The sequence below is a fragment of the Asterias amurensis genome, chromosome 9, assembly GCF_032118995.1.
Source record: "Asterias amurensis chromosome 9, ASM3211899v1".
NCBI classification, from domain to species: Eukaryota; Metazoa; Echinodermata; class Asteroidea; order Forcipulatida; family Asteriidae; genus Asterias; species Asterias amurensis.
Genome location: NC_092656.1, coordinates 5833539 through 5861535, shown reverse-complemented (window position 1 = coordinate 5861535; position 27997 = coordinate 5833539). Strand labels below are relative to the sequence as shown.

Genomic DNA, 27997 nt, shown 5'->3' with positions numbered 1-27997 from the left:
TAAGACCATTCCAGAATGGGCCACATTCTTATACAGGCTGATGAGGTCATGCTAACAACAGTAACACACCCACAGTCCTGTAGGCTGTAGTGGCCGGCTGTGCTTTTGACTTTGCGATCTTCCTTTCTATTTTTGTTGTTGTAGGCGACATTTGTTGGTAAGCTTTTGAAGACCTTTATTTAATTGACAAGTTATATCTAGCTTCTCTGGCAAGGTTTCTATGTTTATAATTATTATTAGATGTAAAAATCAAGGCAAGGGGTATTTCATCTATCAATTATTTATTAATTATCATTTCCCCTTGATTCCTTGAAAAGAAAAACCTGCTCTGCATGCCCGCCAGTGCACCATCATGACTGCCCAGCACACGAACCCAGCACTCAATTCAGCTACTTGTTCGAAGTCTGTTAAAATAGTGTTTGGTTAGTGTTGAGCAGCTTTCCCCTTTAGCAATAGCACTATTGTATTTAGCAGATCCACCAGAAATATTTGGGAAATTATTTTGTGCCTTTGTAATTTTGTTTGGTCTTGATGACAAGATCATCAATAGGACAATACATCAAATTAATAGAAAGATATATTATTTGTCTGTATAAGCCTAAATGTTAATTAAATAATAATATAAATATTACAAAAGTCAAAAAGACCTAGGAAAGATTATCTTATCCTGGCACCACTGACCTTTTTTCACTTTTTTTTCTCACCAAAAAGGAATCTTAACCCATTTGAGTTAATTAGATGCTAATTTATTTTATTTATTCGACTGATCAAAGATAGACCCAGCCAGTAACTGGGGCGCTGTATTCCTTTTTTCGAAATTTTGACATTATCTGTATTTCCTTTTTGAAATGTTGACACTATCTGTCACACAGATAACATCAAAATTTTGGGGAAAAAAAGGAATACAGCGCCCCAGTCACATGGTCTAGATTCAAAGAGTGGTTGTAGGATACGGATGTTTTTTGAAACCAATTCATGGAATCGTGGCTAACAAAACATTCCTTGATGTTTTATAGAATAGGAGTAATTGTCATTCAGAGATTTGCATCAACGTGGGTACATCCCTAGTTATCAGTAATCTTGGTCACTATGGCAACGGAAGAGGAAATTGATGATTCGCTTTACAGGTAACAATTTTACATTATTTTTTTGGTTTGAATGATTTTCCCATCAACAAGGGAACTCTGCAAACTCTACTTCTACTTACTTTATTTATATTTCTGATTTTAGTTTTGGTAAATTTAGTTTTTATAGACCACTTGAACTTTGTTTACAATAAGTGTGACCTTGTACATTTTTTGGTTAGTCTGGCAGGCAAGATACTGCACTGGTCATACAGGAAACTTGGCATTTCTTTCTTAATTTCCACATAAATCCAAGAGTTATGAAAGTAAAAGCAGGACAAGTTTTGAGATGTGTCTCCTTTCATCATATCAAAAAGTGGATATTAAGAATTTGACTTTGCAATCTCCATAAAATATAAGATTTTTATGATTTCTTCCATTAGGCTGTGTACAAATCATGCCTGCAGGAAGTCCAGGCTTGGTGGCTCTTTTGTAAACATGTGACGACACAGGTCACATCGTCTATACTTTGAACCCTGAACCCTGTTTGTTTACATTCACAGAAAAAAAAAAAACCCAAAAAACCTTCATCAAAAGTAATTGTTTTAGTCAATACCAATTTTTCTCAACTAATGATTTAATTTTGGTATTTGCTTTAGTCGCCAGCGCTATGTCCTTGGTGATAGCGCAATGAAGGCAATGGCTCACTCCAACGTATTCATCAGCGGGCTGGGCGGTCTTGGAGTCGAAATTGGTGAGTTTAGAAACCAACTATAGAGGTCGCTGTCCCTGTCTTATATTCAGTGTAAGTTGTTAAAGGCAGTGGACACTATTGGTAATTGTCAAAGACTAATAGCCTTCACAGTTGGTGTATCTCAACATATGCATAAAATAACTAACCTGTGAAAATTTGAGAATAATCAGTCATCGAAGTTGCGAGATAATAATGAAAGAACAAAACACTCTTGTCATACGAAGTTGTGTGCATTTAGATGGTTGATTTCAAGACCTCAAATTCTAAATCTGAGGTTTCGAAATCAAATTCGTGGAAAATTACTTGTTTGTCGAAAACTATGGCACTTTAGAGGGAGCCGTTTCTCACAATGTTTTATACTATTTTTCCACATTACACGTCACCAAGAAAGGTTTTATGCTAATAATTGTTTTGAGTAATTATCAATAGTGTCCACTGCCTTTAAGCAAACCACATAAGAAATGGTTCCTTTGTTCTATAGAGAGTTGCCACAGTTTGCATTCATATTTGGAGTTGCCAAAGTTTGCATTTGTGTTTAGAGTTGCAACAGTTTTTTTTCTTTACCTCTTGAACTTTGCAACTCACCACTGAAATACACTGACACTAAAGTTGATCCTACTATGAAAGTAGCCATTCAGTTCCATTGAGACCCTGATTACTGTATTTTTTTTGTTTATTTTTCAGCCAAGAATGTTGTTTTAGCTGGAGTGAGGGTAAGGAAATTTATCTTGCAATTCTGATGATGTTTTTCTTCAGTTTCAAAGTTATTCAAAAACCGTTTGTAATTTTTTTTTTTTTTTCAATATTTATACTGAAATGTTCTTTTGTCTTCTAGTCGTTGATGGTGCATGATACGAAGACGGCAACTAACAAGGATTTAGGAACGCAGTTCTTCCTCAGAGAAGATGATGTGAAATTTAAAAGAAACAGGTAAAGTCAAATCAAATTGGCAAATCTAAGACAACAAAATGTATACAAAAATTTTTAATTGACCTGGGTCAGCAAACCACTAATTTTACATATTACTTTAGATTGGTAGGAAATACTAAGTAAGTAAGGTTTGTGGTGACACCATGCAAGAATCTCTTTTGTGAGTAGTGGTGGCGCGGAGTAGAGCTCCGTTTTCTCCAGAAGGCAGTCGGATCAAACTGACCAAAGCATCAAGCAGTACAAACTGCCTCTTCTCAGAGCCACCACTATATGATTTTTACATGGTGTCACCACAAACCTTACTTACCTACATATTATTTTATCAGACTGACCTTTAAAGGATTCGGGTACCTTTTCAAAATGTCCACAGATTTACATTAAACTTACAGGGTTTGAAGATAATGATAGTGGAAAGCTTCCCTTCAAATTTTACTTACTGAGGTGCTGTAGTTTTTGAGAAATGAGTAAAACAATGTCATGAAAAAACGTTTGTAAATGATTAAAATAATTTTCGTCTCATGAGACGAAAATTATTTTCATGACATTGTTTTACTCATTTCCCCAAAACTACAGCACCTCAGCACGTAATATTTTCAGGGAAGCTTTCTACTATCATTATCTTCAAACTGTGTAAGTTTAGTGTAAATCTGTGGACATTGTGTTTTTTGTCCTACAAAAGTTACATAGACCCTTTAAAAACTAAATCTTTACAGGGCTGAAGCGTGTCAGGCACGCCTCGCTGAGCTCAACCCTCATGTTTCCCTCCGAGCCTCATCCAAGGATGTCTTCTCGGATTCCAATCTCAGTTTCTTGTCTGAGTACCAGTGCGTCGTCCTCACGGAGGGAACAAAGAGTCTCCAAATGAAGGTGGATGAGTTCTGTCGAACCCAGACCCCGCCCATCAAGGTATGTCTCTCTTCTCTTCTCATGTGAATTCAACAATTCAATTTCAATTCGAGTCAACATTTATTTCATACTACTCTTCTCGGAATATAATATACATAATAATAAAAACACATCATTCGTGGAGGCGCACTGTAATCTGATAGAAAACCATTCAAAGGTGCAGGTTAAAATGGAAAAGAGAATTCTCAAGTGGTAGGGAAAGCAAGTGTGAACGGGTGTGTCTTGAGTTGCTGATACAAGAAGGAGATGTTGTGTATTTCCCTGAGGTTTTCAGGAAGTGAGTTCCAGAGCCTGCGTGCTATGCTGGGAAAACCTACAAAATATTGCATAGATTTATAAGCAAAGTAATAGGCACAGAAGATGGAAGGGAAAGAGTTAAATCTATGTAGACAAAAATGAAGAGAGTATGAGGCTGTCAGACTTGGGTTAAAGGGAAGGTACACGTTTGGTAATTACTCGAAAAAAATATATTTTAACTTTAAGACTGACTTGGTAACAAGCATTGGGGAGCTGTTGGTAGTATAAAACATTGTGGCAAACGACTCCTTCTGAAGTAGCGTAGTTTTTGAGAAAGAGGTAATTTCTCACTAAGATAATAAAAGACTTCTAGCTAGAAGTCTTTTATTCCTATCTGAAAGCACACAAACTTGTCCAACAAGGGTGTTTTTTCTTTCATCATTTTCTTGCAACTTGTTATTGATATAATCACCTCCAAAAGAAAGTCTCAAAAGTGCTCAGAGGAACAAAAGAAATATAATGTTTACGATGAATTGAACAGAAATGATTTGAGAAGAGTCTTGAAACTTGAGATAGTGGCAGCTTGTTTGATGTGTAGAGGGAGATTGTTTCATAGATGAGGTGCAGCAAACTGAAAACCATGGACATGTTTGTTTTGTTTTGACAGTTTATCGCTGGTGATGTTTTCGGCGTGTACAGCTATTGCTTCTGTGACTTTGGACCTCAGTTCACCATCATGGACCCAACTGGGGAAGATCCCAAGGAATCTTTTATTGCTAGCATAACAAAGGCAAGCTAATATTTTCTTTTCTATGACCACAAAGGCAAGTTTTGATGTTGTATTGCTATGATCACAAAGGCAAGTTCTAATGTTTTACTAGGATCACAAAGGTGGGTTCTGATATTTCTTATTGCTAGCATAGTGGAGGTGAGTTCTAAGGTCAATTTCTAAATTCTGTCCAGGTAGTAGTTCAAAAGCAAGACAGTTCTTTTCAGAACTGAGAAGGCTCCCGAATTCTAAAAATCAACGCCGTGATATTAGAAATATAAAGCAAGACAAGTTCTCAAAAGAACATATAATAATCTACCTGGCCACAAGTAGATGCACATATGGTGTTACCGCAAACCGAACATATATTGAAACCTCACCATGCAATGCCTCAAATCCCATATAATAGTGATAACCGCAATCTTTGCAGTACCCGCTGCTAAAACATAGGACCCGGGCAATCTCAGTGGTCTGGTTGGTAAGACACTGCTCTAGAATTGTAAATTTCAAGGGTTTGAATCCCACTCGAGTAATAGTGCCTGTGATTTTTTCACAGAACTTGGGAAAAACTTGGAAAACTTGGGACAGTGCTAACATACATCGGTGTATAAGGGTAAAACCAGAATGAACATTCTTTATCCTGGATGCAAATTTAACATCTATTCAATCTCAATCTTATTGTACCGCCCACCTTGCCATCCTTAGGCCAATCCAGGAGTGGTTACTTCTTTAGATAATCGAATGCACGGCTTTGAATCCAGCGACAACATCACATTCAAAGAAGTAGAGGGAATGACGGCCCTGAATGGAACAACTCATAAAATATCCGGTAATTATGAATTGATTTATTATCAAATAAAAAAGTATGTTTAGCTTTAAGGGCAACGTTAACTTTAGGCTTTTGAAACCGTTCCATTGTTTTAACCCTTTATAAATGTAGATGTACACAATAAATCTAACACAATTTCAAAAAGTGGTCACGTTTTTGAGATTTCAGTTGAAATGCAGAGCGAATATGTCCACGCTGGAAGAATAATCCAATACAGGAATACACAATCTGAGTTTCTCTGAATCAATTTTGGGGGTATAAAAACTGTTATCTTTGTACATACTAACCATGAAGTGAAAAGTTTCTCAAAATGCTTCATATTATCAAACGCTGCTGTAGCCATTATTTAGTTTTAAGAATGATTATCAAAATAATTAATTTATTGATTATTTGTATCTTTTCTTTCAGTATTGTCTCCCTATGCTTACAGTATATGTGACACCAGTGGTGATGAGTACCAGCCATATAAGAATGGAGGTATTGCAGTACAAGTTAGGACACCGAAAACTGTAACATTTGTAAGTATTTTTTTCCCCCAATTTTAATACTGCAAATAATATGTGGCAGAGGAATTCCCTCACCGAAATTTTCTTGTAAACACACCCTCCCTTTTGTTTACAGAAGTAATGCCCCTCCCCCTAAATAATTTCAGAAAATTCCAGAATACAATTCTCAATTTTCAATTGAAAAGAATACTTTTCCCTCTTGGTATTTGTTTCTTGTTTTTGGTTAAGATGGCTAAAATGGATTCACATCATACTTATTATTAAAAAGTGAAGGGAATAATATCATCTTTGCTTTCTATAAGTATATTTTATTGTTTTCTTTTTTTCATGATCTTAGGAGAGTTTAGAGACACAGACAGCGAAACCTTCCTCCTCGTTTGTCGACTTTTTAAAAGATCCAAGTTTCTCGCATTTAGCCATCCAATCTATACAATCCTTCAGAGAAGAAACTGGTAGACTACCAGCTGTCAGGTCAGTACTGGTTAGAACTGGTTTATACTGGTTTATACTGGTTTGAAGCCAGATTAAGAATACTAGCTGTCAGGTAACAACTGGTTAGAACTGGTTTATACTGGTTTGAAGGGTTTATGGGGTGTTGCCATCCAACCTATACAACCCAGAGAAGAAATTGATAGACTACCAGCTATACTGTCAGAACTGATTAGAACTGGGTAATACTGGTTTGAAGCCAGATTTTTGCAAAGTGTTTACGGGTTGCCATCCAATCTATACAATCCTTTAGAGAAGAAATCAGTAGACTTACCAGCTGTAAGGACAGATCAGGTTAGAACTGGATAGAACTGCTTTATACTGGTTTGAAGCCAGATTATGAATACTTATACTTCAAAAAAATAATCATAATGATAGATAATACAAAACAAATTGAAAGTTGAAACATTGTCTTTGAAATTAGGTACGAGACTTCTGCTGCGGTTTTGTTTTTTTAAGTCTCAGATGATGAAGTAATATTGAAGAAACCTTAATCAAATTATCAAATATTTTTGCAGGTCTCTTATCACAGTTTTGATCCTTGGTTTCTGATAATTAACAGGTCTGTAGCGGACAGTGATTCATTGCTAAAAATAGCAACGAAGCTCAACGATGCAATGGGCAGTCCATGTAACCCACTGGATGCAAAGTGTTTACGGGCCATGTCATTCTCTGCAGAGGGGTGTTTTGCCCCTCTCACTGCTGCAATGGGAGGGATCATAGCTCAAGAAGTCTTGAAAGCTCTGACTGGAAAGTTCACCCCTATCAATCAATGGGTAAGTCCAACACTTGGGTGTGTTTTTCTTTGATTTTGTTTTGAAAATAATTTTAAACTCTTAGAAATCATCTTCTTTAAGAATTTCTTGAGGTTAAGAAAATTTAGCAACAACAAAAATGGAGGAAAAAGAAGTGAATTCTGTCAAACTCAGTTTACTCGTCAAAGCTACCTAACGACATCATGTTGGTATAGTATAGAAAAAGAAGTCAAAATAAGTTGAAAATTTTCTTCATTTCTTGAACAGCTGCATCTGGATGCAAGAGAAGTAATTAGTAACTTACTGGAGAGTCCGCCTAGTTTATTCCAACCAAGGTGAGGAAAGATTTAATAAGAAATAGTTTTGCTGTGGCACCAGTGGGAGAGTGCGGGTAGCTGTACTTGTTGGATGCATTGGGCTGTGAAGGCAGGAAACCCGTGGTGTTGAACTTGAGTGGATCCCATGAAAGGGCCAAGTGGCTCAGTCTGGGTAGGGTACTAAGTAAAAAGGGTCAACAGTGAAAGTTCCTTCTCCAGTGAAAGGTCCTTTCATCTAATTTAATCTCCAGTGAAAGTTCCTCTCCTTCAGTGTATGGTCCTCTCTTGTTGTATAAATCACCCTCCTCTTAGTAAAATTTTCTTTCCTGGTGTGAAATGTCCAGTAAAAATGCCCCTCCTCAAGCAAAAGCTTAGTAGAAAGTTCCTCTACTCCAGTGAAATGTCCCGTGAAACTTCCTGTCCTCCAGTGGAAGCTCCAGTGAAGGCTCTGAGCTATAGGACCTGTAGTCTAGCAGAGATTTTCTTGAAATTCAAGCTGTGGATAGCCCTGAAAACTAACATCCATCAAATGGGTGTGGTACCCGCTAATAACATATAAAATTCAAACTGGTTCTGGCCACCGGGCTAGTTCGGTGGTCTAGTGCTAAAGGCATTTGCTCTAGCAATGGGGTTCGAATCCTACTCAAGTGATTGGCCTGTGTATTTTGTTGACAGAAATCAAGGAAATTACTGAATACAGAGTGCTTAATACACATTTGTGTAAGGTAAAAAACAAATGTTATTCTTTATACCCGATGCAAAACTTACATCTGTGGATCAATGATGTTTTTATTTTTCAGGAATGATCGCTACGATGCTCTTCGAATCTGTCTTGGGGAGGACACTTTAACTGCTCTTCATAAACTGAATCTCTTTATGGTCGGATGCGGTGCTATAGGATGTGAAATGCTAAAAAATTATGCTCTTATCGGAATAGCTGCTGCAGACACAGGCAAGGTTGGTTTTCACCTATTTATGTACATTGTTCAGGGACTGTCATCTGAATTCAGGTTTTTTTCAATTAATGTCTGGCTGACAAAAAGAAGCAGCAATTTTTTCGGTTGTAAGTAAACTATAATCTGGAATAGTTCTGTAGCTTTTGGAAACATGTATTTGATTTCTAACCAGAAATCAGCATATGTGACTTTTTAAAAACATTTTTGTGAACACATTAATTTTTTTAATATTTATACATTCATAAAAACATGAAGATAAAACCATATGAAACACCCCAGATTGTAGAGTAGGGCTTTTATCCAGGCTTCATACTAGCCAGCTTTTGCGCTCGCAAGGTTTTACACTTTGCCCTTTATAAAAAAAATAAAAAAATTTGTAAAATATTTTTGCCCTTTTAGTTTGGGTTTTTTTCAACAGCCTATCACATCCCTGGGGGTATTTTCCTCCTTAAAATCTGTAATTGCGGAAAATTCTGAAAATAACATACCTCATAAAATTTTGTTCCTGGTTCCAAAACTTTTGTCAGAATCGACTTGTACCTCTGACTTTTCTCGTAATAAACAATGGAATCCTTGCCTTGCCAAGTTCAATATTTTGACTCTGTCGAACTCACACGTAATGTTGCATTGTTGCACTGACATGTTTTAATCTTTGATAATTGAATCCAAAGTAACGTACTATTGTTGCTTACATTCTTTCAGATAACAATAACAGACAACGATATTATCGAGAAATCCAATTTGAATCGCCAGTTCCTCTTCAGACCACATCATATACAGGTAAAGATTGTGATTAAAATCAAAATTTCAAATTCATAGTATTTTAGACGTTTTCTGAGAGAAAGAAGTGGATTTAATAAAGCACTAAGCTTAATGAGATGTTAGCATTTGAATGTAATTTTATTTTCCCCTTCTAGAAACCAAAGTCTACTACAGCTGCACAATCAACCCAGGAAATCAACCCTTCCCTTCACATAGATGCTCAGCAACACAAAGGTATAAAGCCAATGTCATCCTAATGAAGCCAATGTCATCCTAAACACAGGCAATATACAAAAGTACCCCCAAAGTACTGGGCTTGTCAATTGCCCAGGTCTGCCATGACCACAAGTGAACTTTTGTTATTTTTGGCAAAGATAAGAAAGTTAAGAAACTGATAATCTAATGACCTAGAATAAAAGTTCCCTGTAATTTTGTTTGTTTCAAGTCTATTTTCCTTTGTTTAAGACCTGTTGCTTTATTGGTTAACACTAGTTCAGGGCACATTTGTTAAACTAGTTTAATGCTTGGTTATGTTCATCAATCAAAGATTGATTGATCAATTGCCCCTTGATTAATCAATCGGTTTATTTATTTATTGAATTTCTGACTATTTTTTTTTGATTGCCATACTGATTGATTATGTGTTTGGTTCATAATAGTGATGATCTGATTGATAGATTTATTCACATGTTTGATTGTTGAATTCATTGTTCAATTGATTGGTTGATTGATTGATTGATTGATTTCTTTATTTGTTGCCTCATTGACTGATTGATTGATTGAATGATCGGTTATTTGGTTCATGTATTAATGGAGTTATTAAACAATTTACTGACTTACTTTTTATTTTTATTTAGTTTGTCCAGACACAGAGATGACAATTTTTCATGATGATTTCTTCAAGGGGATGGACGTGGTTGTCAATGCATTGGACAATGTAGCTGCCAGGCAGTATATGGACAGGTAATAATAACTCGTTTTTATATAGCACTTTTCATGCCCGAGGGGTGTCTTAAAGCGCTTCCGACATTTATTACAAGTTACTCTCTAGTTGCTCTCAAAGACTTTGTCAAGGACACACTGTGTGCAAACCCCCCTTTTTAAAGTTTTTATTACAGATCACAGATTTGTTTTAATTTTGGGGCTGAAAACTCAAAAAATCTAAAACTTTACCTAATTTACCGATTCCACGCAGATATTTATTATTTACTATTTATTATTTACTATTGTTTGTATAATTATATGCTTTTATTATTGATTTGTGTACTATATTTTGTTAAATCTATATTAATTTTATTGTGTACCCCAGATGTGAGGCAACAGATCTACGGATCATAGTATGTATTTGCTTTTGTTGTCCCTTGCCCATCTCGGGTATATTGTCAATGTATTTTGTTTTGTACTGTTATGGCAAATATAATAATAATAATAATAATAATAATAATAATAATAACAATAAAATGTCTGAAATCATCTCAGCTCCCTTGGGAGTATGGAACCTGTGCTGTCTGTAGTGGCCAAGCAAAATCAATCACAAGAACCATCTCTGCCACCCTCACATGTACCCTTTTAAACCCCGGGTGAAGAGAAGTAATGTTTGTGAAGTGTCTTGACTGGGATTCGAACCCATACTCCGATGACTCCGATGACTGTGTACTCCTAGGGAGTAAAGGGAGCAAATAAAAATATAAAGGAATGTTATTGGCCCAAAGACCAGTTACTAATGTTAAAGAGCAATGAGACAATATTGTGAAAAGCACTATTATGAACTAGTTGTTACATTGATAAACTCCAATATTTATAAACATACGTATTGGTTTTCCTGTTTTTTTTTTCCAATCAGCCGTTGTGTCACCAACGAGCGACCTCTGATTGAGTCGGGTACCATGGGGGCCAAAGGTCACGTTCAGGTCATCATACCTCACATGACGGAGACGTACGGGAGTCAACGAGACCCACCTGATGAGTCTGTTCCATACTGCACCCTCAAGTCCTTCCCTGCAACGGTCGAACACACTATACAATGGGCAAGGGATAAGGTGGGTACTGACCTTTAACCTTCGACCTCTGATTTTAGGCGTTGACGGTTCATTTGACCTTCACAATGATTGCCTGATAATTCGTTAACAAGCTTTGATGCTTTGATTTGTTATTAGTTTGAGAGTTCCTTCACTCAGAAGCCAACGACGTTCAACAAGTACTGGGCTACAAACGGGACACCCAATGACGTCATCAAGGTATGACCTAACGATCCCTTTCACACGATTCTTTCCAAAACTTAGATTCACTGGGATGAACTTTAGCAGCGGAGATTGTTTACTTTTCAATTGCTACAGCTGGGTTCGTACCAATCAGATTTACTCTGAGCAAGAAGCCCAGTATAAACAACGGATTGTTTCACACGAGGGCTGACAAGGCTCCTTGTAAACAAAAAACTGCTTTTTGTTTACATAAATTTTTTTAAAGGGTTAGTTCTTCACAATGTTTGAGAAATTTCACAAGAAAATGAAGAATATGTACAAAATTGCTGTCCTTTCATACAAAGCTCAATATTTTACATTATTGAGAAAATTTTGCCAGGAATATTTTGTTTTTCTGTCTTTGAAGTTCCCACATGTAAGAAGAAATTTTCAACAAAAACTTTTTTCATTGTCAATGTCGCTATAGTTACAAATGGATTATTGTTGTCAAATCTTGCCGTTTTTAAACAGAAGCTGTCCAAGTCACAACAACCGGAGAATTCTTTAGCTGTAGTCAAGATTCTGAGGAATAGACCCACAAACTGGGCGGACTGTATCACTTCGGCTAGGATCAAGTTTGAGAAGTACTTCAACCACAGGGTATGTTTAAAGACACTGGACACCTTTGGTATTTGTCAGAGACCTGTCTTCTCACTTAGGGAATCTCATCATAAGCACAAAATAACAAACCTGTGAAAATTGGGACTCAATTGGTCGTTGAAGTTGCGAGAGAATAATGGAAGAAAAACACCCTTGTCACACAAAGTTGTGTGCTTTCAGGTGCTTGATTTCGAGACCTCAAAATCTAATTCTGAGGTCTCAAAATCGAAAATTACTTCTTTGTCGAAAACTACCTTACTTCAGAGGGAGCCGTTTCTCAAAATGTTTCATACCATCAACAGCTCAACTTTGATAGCTAACAAGTAAGTTTTTATGCTAACAATTATTTTGAGAAATTACCAATAGTGTCCAGTGCCTTTTAAGAAATAACATTTGAATAGTGAAGGGTCATCATTGTTTTATGACAGAGTTTGTAGAAGATTCAATTCAAAACTCACATTTATTTCCATACTTCGTGAAAATTTCAACAGTACACATCCCAAAACAATAAATGTTTTACTGAGTTGATATTAATTTGTGTGTTTTGTTTTTAATTTGTTTTTTAAAATTGTTGTTTCCTTCATTTACAGGCGAAGCAGTTATTGTCTGTATTCCCACTTGATCACATGATGAACGATGGAAGTAAGTTAAATGCTATACTCACAAGTCAAAACATTTTATTTTCATAATATGGTGGCCATCTTGTTTATAGTCATTCAACCCAATTTAACCATAATGAGACTCGATGGTAAAATAGTCTGGCTCCTTATCTGTATAACCAGGAATGTCATTTGTGGCTTCTTTTGTGAACAGGGAACACAACATAGACCACAGCTGTATTTTAATCAGTGCAGTTTAGTTCAGTAATGGTTTGTTAGCAACATCTCAAAACACGGCTGTGGAATTTTGACTGTCCGTCAAAGCATCACAAGCTCTGCTTTATTGTTGTACATCTTAATAAAAGTTAAACCAAATAAAATTTCATTCTTTATTCATATCGGTTTACATAACCACTGTGTTTTATTTATTTCAGCTCCATTTTGGCAATCTCCGAAACGACCACCAGCCCCAGTAGAGTTTAACTCTGCCAGCGAATTGTAAGTTTCTTTCTCCTTTTATTGAAAATATTCAACTGTGAAACAAAGACATCTTGAAATTTTTCCTTTTGCGCACACCTACTCCACATTACTAGGCATACTTTGCTACATACACAGCTAGTGCAGAATTTTGCCGCTTGCCCTTTAAACAAAGAATTTTGATCTTAAGCGCAGAATTTGGCGGTAACTAGAACCATGAAATTTGGCCTAGATGAAGACGATAAACTGGTAATTTTGGCCTACCTATTCATTGTTTACCCCTTGCCTTTTTTCAGTGTGCTTTCTGACTCTCTCTCTTTATTCTTGTATTTCCACTTCACTGCTTATGTTACACTTAGTTACCTGTTCATGTTTGTTGTTTTGTCATTAGCCTTCAAGAAAGACACTGCTAGGATCGAAACGTCAGGCCATTAACTATTTTTTCTAAGTAAAATTTTGTAACTTTTGATGATGGTTTATTTTATTTGTCTAGACACATGCTGTTTGTAGTGAGTACTGCCAGGCTGATTGCAGCCTGCAGTAACATCTCAGTATCGGAACATGATCTCAGCACGGACACATTACTGCAGATTCTATCCAAAGTCAAAGTTCCCCAGTTCAAACGCTCAAGCAAGGTTGGTTGTTTTTTCAGTCTCGGTAACGGATCTTAAAATGTTTAGATTAAATGCTTTGGAACATTGCTGTTTTTTCGTGAAGAGCCAATATTCTGTCCAATACTCTATTATCAAATAAAAAACATCCTGCAAAGTTTTAAATCCTACTCATGGACATGGTGTTACCACAAACCTTACTAGTTTGTATCTCCACCATGCAACATTTCAAATCCTTAAAAAAAATTGTTTTCATGTTTTCATGAAAACTCACAAAAATTGTTGAATGCTTTGTCAGAGGGACTTGCACACATTCAGTTTGTGCATTCATGGAATTGACTTGATTTCAGGTTATTGAGGTAGACGCAACAGCATCTTCTGAGAAACCTGAATCGTCGGAACAATCCTTCTCATCTGATGATATGGAACAATGCAGACAAGAGTTATCTCATCTTATTATGGAACGGAAAGCAATTCCAGGTTAGTTCTGTGTTGTGTGTGTGTGGAAATGTAGGTAAATGCGCAACTGCACATGAGTGGTTTTCACATTCGAGGTTGGTGTCAATCAATCAATCAATCAATCAATCAATCAGAGGGAATTTATATTGCGCCAAAGTCAACCAAAGGTGTTCAAAGGCGCTCAAGACACGTGGATGAAGTTAATTATGATACACTTGTTGGAAAAGAAAACATTTGAGGAGATTTTTGAAATTGTGAATAGTGTTTGCATCCTTGATGTGATTTGGGAGAGTGTCAGTTTATGGCAACGAAAATTGTCAGTTTCAGTGCAAAGTTGCACTCATAATTTAAAAATTAAAGCTTCTGAATCCTTACAACTTCATAAAATTGTAGGCTTTGGATAACATTGTCTAAACTTGCACAAAAATGAAGGAGAATAAAAAAGTTGTTTTCTACACAGTGTGTCAGTTCATGGTGTCAGTGATGAAATTTTGGCAGGTTTGTATTCTACTATTTTCTCCAAACAAATTCCAGAATGACATCTGGGCTACAATAGAATGCATGGGTCACAGGTTTGCATCCCAACTAGGTAATAAGCCTGTGGATGTATTTTTTTTAAAACAGTTTTCAGGAAAGTGATCAGTGTATGAGTAAAAAATAAAGACGAGTGGGATACACAAAATGTAGTCCTTTCTTTTAATTTTTAATTTTTATTTTGTTTATTTCTACCTTGTTAAAGCTCGATGTCACATGACTCCTGCGGAGTTCGAAAAGGATGATGATACAAACGGACATATTGATTATATTACGTCTGCGTCAAACCTACGAGCCGCGATGTATCACATTGAGCCAGCAGACCGCTTCAAGACGAAACGCATCGCTGGAAAAATAGTTCCTGCTATAGCTACAACAACAGCTGCAGTGGCTGGACTGGTGAGGATCAATAAATACTAGTAAATCTGCGGCCATCTTGGTCTGGTATCCTGTATACACAGTGGTGGTTCTAAGGGATAGTTCTCTTTCATAATAACAATATAACATAGTAGTGGCTTCTTTTATGAGGCTCATTGCGCATGAACACTATTACCCCTGGTCACTGGAACATTTATTTCAATCATTATACCATCTCAGCTCCTTGGGGAGTATATGCAACCTGTCCTGCCAAGTATGTAGTGCACTAAGCTAAATCAAAAACGAGAAACCGTTTCTGCGCACACAGGTGCCCATTTACCTCTGGGTGAACTGAAGTAGTTACAGGGAAGTGTCTTACTCAAAGACACACCTGTCATGACCAGGATTCGAACACACACTACGATGGCTTAACCACAAAAAAAATTGAATTTGATTGCTTTTAACCACTCTCTTAACGTTTGTTCTCTATTTCTACCAATCAGGCAACGTTAGAGTTAATCAAATACGTCCTCCGTTCGACGTTAGAGGACTACCGCAATTGCTTCCTTAATCTGGGCTTGTCCTTGATCATGTTCTCGGAGCCTGGGCCGGCCGCCGTCACAACGATTAGACCAGGTTTGGCCTTCACACAGTGGGACATGTGGCATGTACACGGCACAGAGAAATATACACTGACGGACTTTGTCAAACATCTAAAGGTAAGGTCCTAAAGTTTACTTCAGGACTTTGTCATTATACTTAATGTCTCGAACAGTATACTCTGCTCGTCTTCCTGAAGACAACCAGAGAATACTGTTTGAAACGCCAAGACCAAACCGCCTCTCTTCAGAGCCAACATTCCCTCAACAGAGATTTATTACATGGTTGCACCTGCAAGTTTACTATTATTTATAGTTTGTTGCAGCTCTATGAAATGCAGCCCAGGTGAATGTGTTTGATATTTATGAATGTAAGGTTTGATTCTTAACATAGTTGGTGTTGCGTTTCTTTATATTTCTAGGATACCTACAGCATCAACGTTTCTCTAGTAGTACAGGGAGTCAGAATGATCTTTGTACCGTTGATGCCTGGACATATGAAAAGACTCCCCAAGAGGTGAGTTATTTATTCTTATTGTGGGTGTAGCTTGGGGAGAGGGGAGAGCAGTATTGACCATTTTTGGGGGTCGAATTGTTACCTTTGATGAAGAAGTAAAGGCAATAATGTCTGGTGTTTTAATAAGACCCTTCAAGGCATGCTGCCTCAGATCTCACAAAAGATCGCACACAGGCGGATTGGCATGGTAGGGCACTGCTGCAGGCACCCAGAGCTGCCTGCAAGCCGTCTGGTGCTGTGGGCACCGACTCATTGAGTGAAGCTGAGGGGAAGACGGAGGTTGAGCTACACTGTATATCGGTGTCCTGAGGAGAGATAATATAAAATAATAATATCAAAATCATATATAGCGCATGTATCTACCAAGGTACTCAAGGCGCTGAGTATATACAAACTTTCAGAAAGAAAGGTTATTGCAGTGATGAATTCTGAGAAGGTGCCACGGCGCATACAGCAGCCACAGCCAGGAACACCGGGGCGAACCCCCCTCTCTTTTCGATAAGTGCACTTGGGTTCTTTTACATGCGCTACACAACACATGGGACCAACGGCTTTACGTCCCATCCGAAGGACGAAGCAAGGGTAAGTGTCTTGCTTAAGGACACAGTGTCACGGCTGGGGATTTGAACCCACACTCTGCTGATCAGAAACACCAGAGTTTGAATTTGGTGCTCGGCCACGACACTTCCATTGGCTGCCTGCATAAAGGACAGGGAAGATTGGAGACACCGCCAAGCATGATTAATTTATTTATTTGTGAGACCAACGCTAGGTTTATTTATTATTTCTCACCAGAATGAAGGAGCTTCTGAAGCCAGCTGATGGCGTGGAATACATGGATCTAACGATAGGGATTGAACCACCTGGAGAGGATGATGAGGATCTACCAGCACCTCCTGTCAGGTACTACTTTGGTCTGAAGTAAAACCCTCTCAATAAAACACCAAGATGGCACCCAGCCTTCACTTTTCCTTCAACCCATAGCCTCTTAGATGCATCAAGCCCCTTAAAGATGATGAAGATCTACCAGCACCTCCTGTCAGGTACTACTTTGATCTGAAATAAAACCCTCTCAATGAAACACCATGATGGCACCCAGCCTTCACTCTTCCTCCAACCCATAGCCTCTTAGATGCATCAAACTCCTTAAAGATGATGAACATCTACCAGCACCTCCTGTCAGGTACTACTTTGATCTGAAATAAAACCCTCTCAATGAAACACCATGATGGCACCCAGCCTTCACTTTTCCTTCAACCCATAGCCTCTTAGATGCATCAAGCCCCTTAAAGATGATGAGGATCTACCAGCACCTCCTGTCAGGTACTACTTTGGTCTGAAGTAAAACCCTCTCAATAAAACACCAAGATGGCACCCAGCCTTCACTTTTCCTTCAACCCATAGCCTCTTAGATGCATCAAGCCCCTTAAAGATGATGAAGATCTACCAGCACCTCCTGTCAGGTACTACTTTGATCTGAAATAAAACCCTCTCAATGAAACACCATGATGGCACCCAGCCTTCACTCTTCCTCCAACCCATAGCCTCTTAGATGCATCAAACTCCTTAAAGATGATGAACATCTACCAGCACCTCCTGTCAGGTACTACTTTGATCTGAAATAAAACCCTCTCAATGAAACACCATGATGGCACCCAGCCTTCACTTTTCCTTCAACCCATAGCCTCTTAGATGCATCAAGCCCCTTAAAGATGATGAAGATCTACCAGCACCTCCTGTCAGGTACTACTTTGATCTGAAATAAAACCCTCTCAATGAAACACCATGATGGCACCCAGCCTTCACTTTTCCTTCAACCCATAGCCTCTTAGATGCATCAAGCCCCTTAAAGATGATGAAGATCTACCAGCACCTCCTGTCAGGTACTACTTTGGTCTCAAGTAAAACCCTCTCATGAAACAAAATGACCCCTCTTCCTTCAACCCCTGAACCTTTTGATGATGAACATCTTTGAACCTGGGCTCAATTTTATAGAGCTGCTAAAGTATTGCTTAACCAATTTCTGCAAGGCAGAAATTATCAGGATACCAGTCACACATGGTGCACGTGACATTGTATTTTGGCTGGTTACTTAATTCTGGTAAGCATAATATTTGTATGCTGAGCTACTTTTTGTGCTAAAGGAGCTCTGTGAAATTGGGCCCATTATGTAAGATCCCCACCGAAACATTTTAACTTCTGTCTTGACGTTAGATACAAGTCTTCCCTCCAAATTTGCTCTGATGTATTCCTGATGTATCCATAATTACATTAATGTGCATATTGATGTTGAATTAGCTGCAATTAAAGTAATAAACAGACAACAATTCTGAATCACATTAAAAATACAACTATTGTAAAAATTGTGTACAAAATAGAAACTGTAGATCAAATGAAAATGATGATTTGCTTTTAATAGGAATGGTAAAGTATCGTTATAAAGAAAGTTCAACTTTGTCCAATTATATTGGAGTATCCTGCTTGGGTTAGGGCCCAATTCCATAGAGCTGCTTCAGCAGCTAATATTGCTTTACATTTTTCTGCTTAGCAGAAATGAGCAGGATACCAGTCACACATTGTACATGTTTGACATGGTGATTTGGCTGGTTACTCTGTTCTGGTAAGCATAATTTTGTTGCACTCAGCTACTTTTTGTGCTTCGGGGCCAGGGCTCGGGATCTCACAAAGCAATAAAATTCATCCTAAAGACCCCTTGCACGCGCGTCACACGCGGTGACTGATGCCACTTTGGTGGGCAAGTTAGGTTTACGTGTATTAACGCCGTATTGCCTAAAATGCGCACTTCACTGCATTCAACTCACAGCATAGAGTTATATATAAAAACGCACAGTGAAATTGCCCACCAGTATGGCGCATTCAAGATTTTTCTGCTGATGACGTCAGGTAAAATGGGTCAATAAGACTGCCAGGGTGATGGTGATTTTTTGTTGTGACATCACACCTCACCTAGCAGCTTTGATTGAATTGCAGTTAAGATCATAAATCTTAACTCTTTGTCAAACCATCCCCTGATCCCAGTCTGTTGGCTCTTGTGTCCTTGAGGGAGACACTAAGGCATTTGTCCTTCCATGGACTGTTTGCTAGCTCCTTTTATTCTGTTGTGTAAAAAGAAAACAAACACAAATTCCCATTAAAGGCACTGGTAATTACTCAAAATAGTTGTTAACATAAAAAACTACCTTGTAACAAGCAATGGAGAGCTGTTGATAGTATAAATCATTGTGAGAAACGGATTCCTCTGAAGTAAGGTAGTTTTTGAGAAAGAGGTTATTTCTCACTCAAATGTTAAAAGACTTCAGGCCTGAAGCCTTTTATGATGCATCTGAAAGCACACAAAGGTTGGTTTTATGTTTCATTTTTCTCTCGCAACTTCGACAACCAATTGAGCAAAATATTCACAGGTTTGTTATTTTTATGCTTATGTTGGGATTAACCAAGTGAGAGTACTGGTCTTTGACAATTACCAAAGTTGTCCAGAGTCTTTGGTTTTTGGATCCATTTGGTTGTTTAAATCCTGTTTGAATGTAGACATACAATAAAACTAACCTAGTCTTCTTTCAAAAGGTGGAAGCATTTTTGAGATATTGCTGAAAAACTGTAGCGGTTACGTTCATGCATGAAGAATTATCCGTTATTGGACTACACAATCTTAGAACTGTTTCACGCTGAAGCATTTCTCAGATTGAAATTTGAATTTCTTCCAGGGGAATTGTTTCTCAAAATTGTTTTTTTTTTTTGGTGTAATTACCAAAGGTATACTCACCCTTTAAAGACACTGGACACTATTGGTAATTGTAAAAGACCAGTCTTTTCACTAGGTGTATCCCATCATAAGCATAAAATAACAAGCCTGTGAAAATTTGGGCTAAATTGGTCATCGTAGTTGCGAGAAAATGATGATAGAAAAACACCCTTGTTGGACGAATTTGTGTGCTTTCAGATTGGAATAAGTCTTTTGTTATTTTAGTGAGAAATTACCTCTTTCTCAAAATCTATGCTACTTCAGAGGGAGTCATTTCCCACAATGTTTTATACTATCAACAGCTCTCCAATGCTCGTTACCAAGTCAGTTTTAAAGTTAATATTTGTTTTGAGTAATTACCAAACGTGTACCTTCCTGTTAAAGTGAAGGGGTTTACCCTAGTGTTTCTGGAATTGTTGGCTACCGGATTGCACATCGTTACCTTGTAATCTCTTACAAGGTGTTATATAAGGGACTCATTATTCAAACCTAGCTTTGTGGGTCCAAACAAATTAGAGCACTTAAGACAAATACTGGGAACTTTTTTTATTACCACAACGAATGACTGCTGAAATAAAAACTGTTCTGTGCCAAATTTCATGAAGCTAATTAGCAGAAAATACTGCGTAACGAATTTCGTTGCAGCAGTTGCAACATCGTAAATTTTATGGAATATTGGCTGTTGTTGCTAGGCAAGATTTCCTGTGCTTAAAGCCATTGGACACTTTCGGTAAACAGTATTGTCCAAGGCCCACACTTCGTGTATCACAACTTCTATATAAAATAACAAACCTGTAACAATTTAGGCTCAATCGGTCATCGGAGTCGGGAGAAAATAACGGGAAAACCCACCCTTGTTTCCGCACATTTCGCTGTGTCATGACATGTGTTTAAAATAAATCCGTAATTCTCGGTATCGAGAATTGATGTTGTTTTAATGTTTTCTCAAAAAGTAAAGCATTTCATGATGAGGGGAAGTCTTTTACCATTACCTTCTGTAAACCCTGTAAGTTATTTGTAAATCTGTGAACTTTTAATTTTGTTTCCGTGTCGAAAGTGTCCAATGGCTTTAACAGGTCTTTGTGATTACAGACTTTAGAAACTATTTTCAAAGCGGAGTTCTCATTTGGATTAAATACCACAGGGTTTATTTCTGCAGTAAGGATTGACGCGAAAAATTTAGAGTACAAATTTAAATAGCTATTTTTGTAGTTCTGGAAAGTTCAGCTTTCACTTAAGGTATTGCAAGAAAAATAAACTGCCAATGATAGGTGGTAAATAATTTAAAGCTAAAAATTTATTATTGTTATCGGGATTATGATATTATCTCTAGTCTATCAGCCATAACAAATAATGTTACATGTATTTTATGGCGAATGTGAAAGTTTTTTGCAGCGGTTTTGTTTTGTTTTGAAACAGAATCACCTGTCAAAAGTCATTAAGAAAAAATAATTATGATAATTTTGCTGCAATTTTATAAACTACGTGTATAAGATTTATATAAATTTTCCAGGGTAAGTAATGAAAGCAGGATAATTTGGTAACTGTCAGAGACTAATGACCTCACTTGGGCCCAATTTCATAGAGCTGCTTAAGCACAAAATTTTGCTTAAGCAAAAAAATCCTTGCTTAGTAAAATCAGATTACCGGCCAAGACTCCACTCAATTGTTATGCTAAGTGAACAACAGCTAAATACCAGTCACAATCAATGTATATGGCATAACATGTTGGCCAGTAACATGTGTAAAATAAGGGAGCTGTTTTCGTGCTTAAGCAAAATTTTTGCTTAAGCAGCTCTATGAAATTGGCCCTTGGTGTATCACAGCTGTGACTGCTCTTTATTCTGACAAACCTATGTTTCGACAACCCGGTTTTGTTTTTTTTCCGAAAGAAAACAACAGCCCTGGTTTACACACTTATAGTAAGGTTAGGCTAGGGTTTAAGGGTTCGGAAAACACACTAGGGATGTAGGAGCATAAGGGTGTAACTACATAACTTCAAAGCGGGTCGTTCTTAAAGGCCAGTTTCATTTCGGTCGCGGGATGAAACTTTGATGCGCAATCAATAAAAACACAGTTTATAGTCATCGCCTATAAAGTGTGTTTTAATGAGCGCGCGACCATGGTGCGATCGACTTTAAACTGACCTGAACAATGTTTTATAGTATCAACAGCTCTCTAGAGCACTTAACCAAACAAGTACAGGTAAGGTTTGACAGTCACTTACTTTTGGAGTTATTACCAGAAGTATATTCTCCCTTCAACTCTTTCAGAGACTCTTTTCATTTCTTTTTTCCCCCTTTTTAAGTCATTCTCTCACGAACAAAATGAATCTTGCTAGTTTATGTTGCCTTGGTAACGATAACATGTAATTTATAGGTTGTACATGTACTATTTATGACACTTTTAAGACTACATAAATAATGGACTGTACATGTCCAGTAATGACACTTTCACAAATACATAAAATAGATTGACATGTACAACATAGGCACTGAAAGAGTTAAAAGGAAAATTAGTGATGAAAATATGACACAGGTGTATTCAGGACGAAGAAACGCCGTTTTTTTGTTGTTGCTTTATTTACATAGCTTTATTGTATCAATAGAACAATGAATAGGAGTACAATAAATTATACATAATTGATACATTACCACAAATATATAATTTAAAAAAAATTCCATTAGTACTTTATGCATATTCATTGTTGAGCCTTTCGATTTTTATTATTTACATGTATAAATATTGGTTATTTTTTCCCCCAAGGTATATATGGCTCAGATTTATTTAGTTTAAACAAAATTAAAAAGTCATGATAATTTTATATAATGGAATATACAAACAAACTTTTGTGTCAGGTGTGCTTTTTTTTCTCTTTTTTTTTGGGGGGGGGGGGGGCGAGGGGGGATCTTGTCATATTTACCAATATCAAACGATCAAACGAGATCTCTACATTAAGCCCCTTTTCTTCTTCTTTAAAAAAAACTTTTGTAAGTTAAGCACCAAATTAACTTACAAAATATTCAGCTGTGCAACGCAACATTTCTTACGGAGAAACTATAAATGAATAGTAAACTTGCTGGTACAACCATATGTAAATCTCTTAGGGTGAGTGTTGTCTCTGAAAAAGAGCCAGTTTGGTCTTGCCGTTTGGTCTCAACATTTCTTGGTTAAGAGTGTTCAATATAGTAAGGCTTGGGGTATCACCATCTTAATATAGTCTCTAATTGAGTTGCGGTGGTGCTGAAAAGATATATTTGTTTCAATTTGATAATTTGATCTGAATGCTCCGATCATCTTCTTGAGAAAAAGGTGTTCTTTAAAATAAAAACGTGACTCCAGTACTGTGTACCTAACAAGCAATTAAAATAATAACCCGATGAAGAACCTTCCATTTGCACGGATTTGGGGCAACTTGAGGCAATTTTTAACCAGACAAAAATCTCCAGAATTATTTGTAGGGATTTCTTAGAAGGCTCATTTTTGGTTTTTACCAATTCATGTAAGTAAACATTCACATAATAAATTTTTCCATAACCAGCTAAAACTGTCAATTAAAAAAATAAAGTCTTTTTTAAAATTTGCAAAATATTTGTTCACAATTATCTAAAATGACCTCCGCAGACATGTACAAAAATACTTCACAAAGTTCTATAAAATTATTTAAACAAATTAAGCTTAGTTCAAATATCTCAACAAAATACGCTTCATACAAAATTTGTAGGATACATTGTTATTTGGCCAACTCCGAGTATAAAAAAAATATTTAACAGAAAATTACACAAAGTTTTTTTATTTACAGATCAAAATCAATCATCACTCCACCATTAAATTATTTCTTACACTGACATATTCCCCAAATATTGAATGACATTTTGTTTCCACCAATCAAAGTGATCTTCCAACAGAACTCCTTTTTTGATTGGTTGCTTCAAACTGGTGCACATTGCATCATCTAAAAATAAGATGTGTAAGAAAAAATCATACAACTTGTTTTCCATTTAGAGACAGAAAAGTGAAACATTTTAATGTCTTAAGAGACTTTTGCATGAAATAATGATTACCACAGTAAACTTGTGGACCTTTATAAGGATTTTTTTTTTTTAAACCAACAGCTGGAGTGAATTTAATATGGAGTTACTAGAAGTACACACCAAACTGACAAAACAACAACTACAAATGATTCTCTTTTGAGATCATGACTAAAAATAGCCCCAAACCTTTAAAAGGTCAATAGGAATGGAAAAGTTTCCGTATCCTGCAACCACTTATTCATCCAGCATGAAATAGAATAGTAGGCCTATCAAATTTACTTTAATTCAAAATTCCTTTTTGTAAAAATGAGTATTACAAAAAATGGTGGCAGGATACAGAAGGTTTTCCATGACAATAGCTGAATAGGATATTGTGTCCAGTTCCCTTGGAATGCATTTTGTTTTACTTAATCTACTGTTTCGCCATTTTGTACAGTTTTCATGCAAACCTCAATTTGAGTGTGTAGTTTGTAAAACCCTGGCATCAGCATTCCACCCCCCGAGCCACTAAAGTCAGTTTTTAACAGTTGTCATTTTTCATTCCATGTCTACAACTTTCTACATTTAAAAAACAAATTGACACAAAACAAAACTGCAACAAACTGAACTTTCAAAGCAAGTCTTTTCTAAAGTTCTTTTTTACACTGTCCTTATTAATACATGTTAACTTTTCCACCAAACAACCATGCAAGATTTCATCCACATCGTCATCTAAGGGCAAGTTTGATTTGACTTTATAACTTACCAAAACTAACATTCTCAAAACCAGAAAATACAATCCCACTTTTGATTGGTTCATTGGTTCCCACTCTTGTTTGGTTCATTGGTTCCCACTCTTGTTTGGTTCATTGGTTCCCACTCTTGTTTGGTTCATTGGTTCCCACTCTTGTTTGGTTCATTGGTTCCCACTCTTGTTTGTATCTATGTACAAGAATACAGGGATCAAGCACCTGCAAAAGCCTACGGGATTAGTTGTAGTTAAACCATGGAGGAAGGAAGAGAAGGAGCTCGAACGAAGGGACTTCAAAAGTAGAACCCGTGGTACCGCGGACGTTTAACGACACCTCATAATCACCCACATACCTTATACAGACAATGGGCGACCTGGCGTATGCGAGTTTGCGCGTGCGCACTTGGTATGTCGTATGGATATAGTACAGAAAAAACAACTTTTTTGAGACCTGATAAAAATTGTGTACACTTGTGCCCACCAAATCGAAAAACACAATTGAATACCAACCACCCTCGTGTGCTAATACCCAAATTTTGAACCACCGCTAGTGACCGGAAAGTCACAAAAAATGTAAAAATATGCCATGATGTCTCAGTGAAACACCACAAACGGTAAATAAAAACGTGTCTATTCACAATTCTTGTCTTCAATGATTCAACTTTACACGAAGGCAACAGTGCAGAGCGGCGGTACCGCACGTTCTGTACAAAGAGATCCTATCCAGCTGGAGGTCTATCTTTTTCCACTGGTCAGACAGAGGCATTGTCAGGGTATTCTTTTGTTACTCTGGGGTTTTGCGGGTCGTTCAAGCTTCTTCTCTTCCTTCCTCCATGGTTAAACCAATCAGCACTATTAACCAGAGTTATGCTACTAGTGCTACTAGTAATTAATAGTTAACCATGGCTTAGGGAGTCACACATCTATGCTAACAGTTCCCCAGCGTCGTTACCAAGTAATTTTTTAAATTAATTTTGGAGTAATTACCAAAGGTGTACCCTCCCTTTAACTCTCCGGAATGTTTACTTATAATTTTCAATTGTCCTGCTTAACAGCACCGAGTTCATTTAAATCTAGCAAAACCTACAGTGATGAAATTCTGACTAGCGGGTGATTAAAATCAAGTCATTCAACTTAAAAAAAAGACACTTTGCCTGAAATGAAGAAATGTTTTCAAGCAACTGACGCAAACGCGTGGAAAAAAGGAATGCATAGCAAAATTCTAGTACTGAATAATAATTAAAAGAAACCAGTCATATTTCTCGTCAAACGATGCAGTGGCTTAAATAAGTGCCTTGTTTAAACAATAAAATACAAGTGTTTTCCCTTTTTGTATTTTCATGAAACGGCATAGAATTGGTTGCTGTTTCATAACCAACTCTATGCCGTTCCATTAAGAAAAGGAAAACAGTACATGAAACAGCAACAAGCTTTATGCTGCTTCATGAAAATACAAAAAGGGAAAATATCACATTAAAGGCAGTGGACACTATTGGTAATTACTCAAAATAATTATTACCATAAAACCTTTCTTGGTGACGAGTAATGTGGAGAGGTTGATGGTATAAAACATTGTGAGAAACGGCTCCCTCTGAAGTGCCATAGTTTCCGAGAAAGAAGTAATTTTTCACGAATTTGATTTCGAGACCTCAGATTTAGAACTTGAGGTCTCGAACTCAACCATCTAAACGAACACAACTTCATGTGAGAAGGGTGTTTTTTTCTTTCATTATTATCTCGCAAGTTCGATGACCGATTGAGCTCAAACTTTCACAGGTTTGTTATTTCATGCATATGTTGAGATACAACAACTGTGAAGGCTAGTCTTTGACAATTACCAATAGTGTCCATTGCGTTTAACAAACAGCAAATTTTATGCCATTAGTTTCAGTAAATGTGAGCATTCTGCAACATTCAATCAGTTACTTAATCCTAGAACACAAACAAGTTGCACATACTCTTTACATTATTTTCTACTTTCAAACCCTTTTTCAAATAAATGTCTGAATATGCTATTAATATCCCAATCAGCCATCTTGTTTTTCATCCTTCTCTTTGATTGGAGGAAGAAGTGGTCTAGCGCCTTTCTTTCCTTGATAACTTGGAGCACAGTTGCATACACGAAGATGAAGAAGATGGAAGTAGAAAGACAACCCCCACACTTTTTGCTGCGTTATCATTTGACATATGGTAGTTGACTGCAAGCTGACATAAGTTATCTTTCATCCAAAAGCAAAGTGGTTGATATGAATGCTTAGACAGTAGAATGGTTCACTGTGTACTGCATGATATTATACTGCAGGCTGGTATAGTGCATCATTCAGTCAAAACTATGTGGACGCTATTGAATGGTCAGACAGTAGGAGGGTTGACTGTGTATGGCATAGATGCATTCACCAAGTAATATCATATCGCAGGCTGGTACAGTTCATCTATCATTCAAAACTACAGTGGATGTCATTGAATGGTCAGACAGTAGGAGGGTTGACTGTGTACGGCATAGATGCATTCATCACATGATCTCATATTGCAGGCTGGCATAGTTTACTATCAATCAAAACCATGTGGATGGTATTAAATGTTCAAACAGTAGGAGGGTTGACTGTGTAAAGTGTAGCTCCCTTCGCTGGCATAGTTTACTATCAATCCAAACCATGTGGATGATATCTAAATGGTCAGGAAATTTGATGGTATATTATTGTGATCCAGAGCAGCTCAGCATCAAGTAAATTACAGTAGGGTTTCAATATTGATAACAGAAATACTGGCCAGTGAAAATTTGTAACACTAAAAGCTACTACCGTGCAGACCAATGTAATCTGAACAATCTTGTATTGGGTTCTTGTTCAAATAGGTTTTATCCACTTTTAATTCCCGTCATTTTACAAAGTTTATAAAGAAGGGATCCTTGTCCAGCCAGAGCAAGATGTAAAACAGCATCCTCTATTTCTCTGTTACAATTCCAAACTTTTTGAAGACCTTATCTAACTCTCTTGGAGCAGTGCTATTATCTGAAAAAATAAAACAAACATCAACAAACAATTTAAATTGCTGTTGATACTATTGGGTTAGAGTTAAAGAATTAGAACATGATGCTTTTTTTATGCGATGAATTTACATGTATTTTTAGAAAAAATGTGTAGGAAAATTTTGTTGAATTTTTGCATGGTGCGGCCGTATTTGCTTTTCTACTATTGAAATCA

At 37.0% G+C, this 27997-nt stretch overlaps 2 protein-coding genes across 18 annotated transcripts in view; one reads left to right on the top strand and one right to left on the bottom strand.

Moving 5' to 3' along the window:
* Positions 1 to 66: 66 nt before the first annotated feature.
* LOC139942180 (ubiquitin-like modifier-activating enzyme 6) lies at positions 67 to 23405 on the top strand. Of its 2 annotated transcripts, none has more exons than XM_071938931.1 (27): positions 67 to 157; positions 1017 to 1127; positions 1724 to 1818; positions 2503 to 2531; positions 2654 to 2748; positions 3462 to 3654; positions 4559 to 4681; positions 5366 to 5489; positions 5898 to 6007; positions 6333 to 6466; positions 7047 to 7260; positions 7507 to 7574; positions 8357 to 8513; positions 9215 to 9292; positions 9430 to 9508; positions 10132 to 10237; positions 11118 to 11313; positions 11431 to 11511; positions 11986 to 12114; positions 12705 to 12756; positions 13148 to 13211; positions 13684 to 13825; positions 14152 to 14281; positions 15000 to 15193; positions 15655 to 15870; positions 16173 to 16267; positions 17063 to 23405. In XM_071938931.1, exons 2-27 carry the CDS (start codon positions 1090 to 1092, stop codon positions 17190 to 17192), a joined length of 3072 nt encoding a protein of 1023 aa, XP_071795032.1. In that variant the 5' UTR covers positions 67 to 157; positions 1017 to 1089; the 3' UTR covers positions 17193 to 23405. The 2 variants fall into 2 exon arrangements, with proteins under 2 accessions (XP_071795032.1, XP_071795033.1); XM_071938932.1 differs by having other exon boundaries at positions 78 to 157; positions 1022 to 1127.
* The window catches only part of LOC139942181 (signal-transducing adaptor protein 1-like), a 41782-nt gene continuing 36535 nt past the window's right edge, over positions 22751 to 27997 (bottom strand). For all 16 annotated transcript variants that reach the window (XM_071938934.1, XM_071938943.1, XM_071938945.1 and 13 more), the window contains one exon: positions 22751 to 27805. In XM_071938934.1, coding sequence (XP_071795035.1) covers positions 27738 to 27805 — 68 coding nt within the window. In that variant the 3' untranslated portion in view covers positions 22751 to 27737. The remainder of the gene's footprint in view (positions 27806 to 27997) is intronic.

What these genes read in the sequence shown, in the direction of transcription:
- LOC139942180 (XM_071938931.1), top strand. Translation starts at nt 1,090, where the DNA reads ATGGCAACGGAAGAGGAAATTGATGATTCGCTTTACAG. An exon ending in AACAACTCATAAAATATCCG is followed by an intron (nt 5,490 to 5,897) that starts GTAATTATGAAT and finishes CTTTTCTTTCAG; the next exon opens with TATTGTCTCCCTATGCTTAC. An exon ending in CACCCAATGACGTCATCAAG is followed by an intron (nt 11,512 to 11,985) that starts GTATGACCTAAC and finishes GTTTTTAAACAG; the next exon opens with AAGCTGTCCAAGTCACAACA.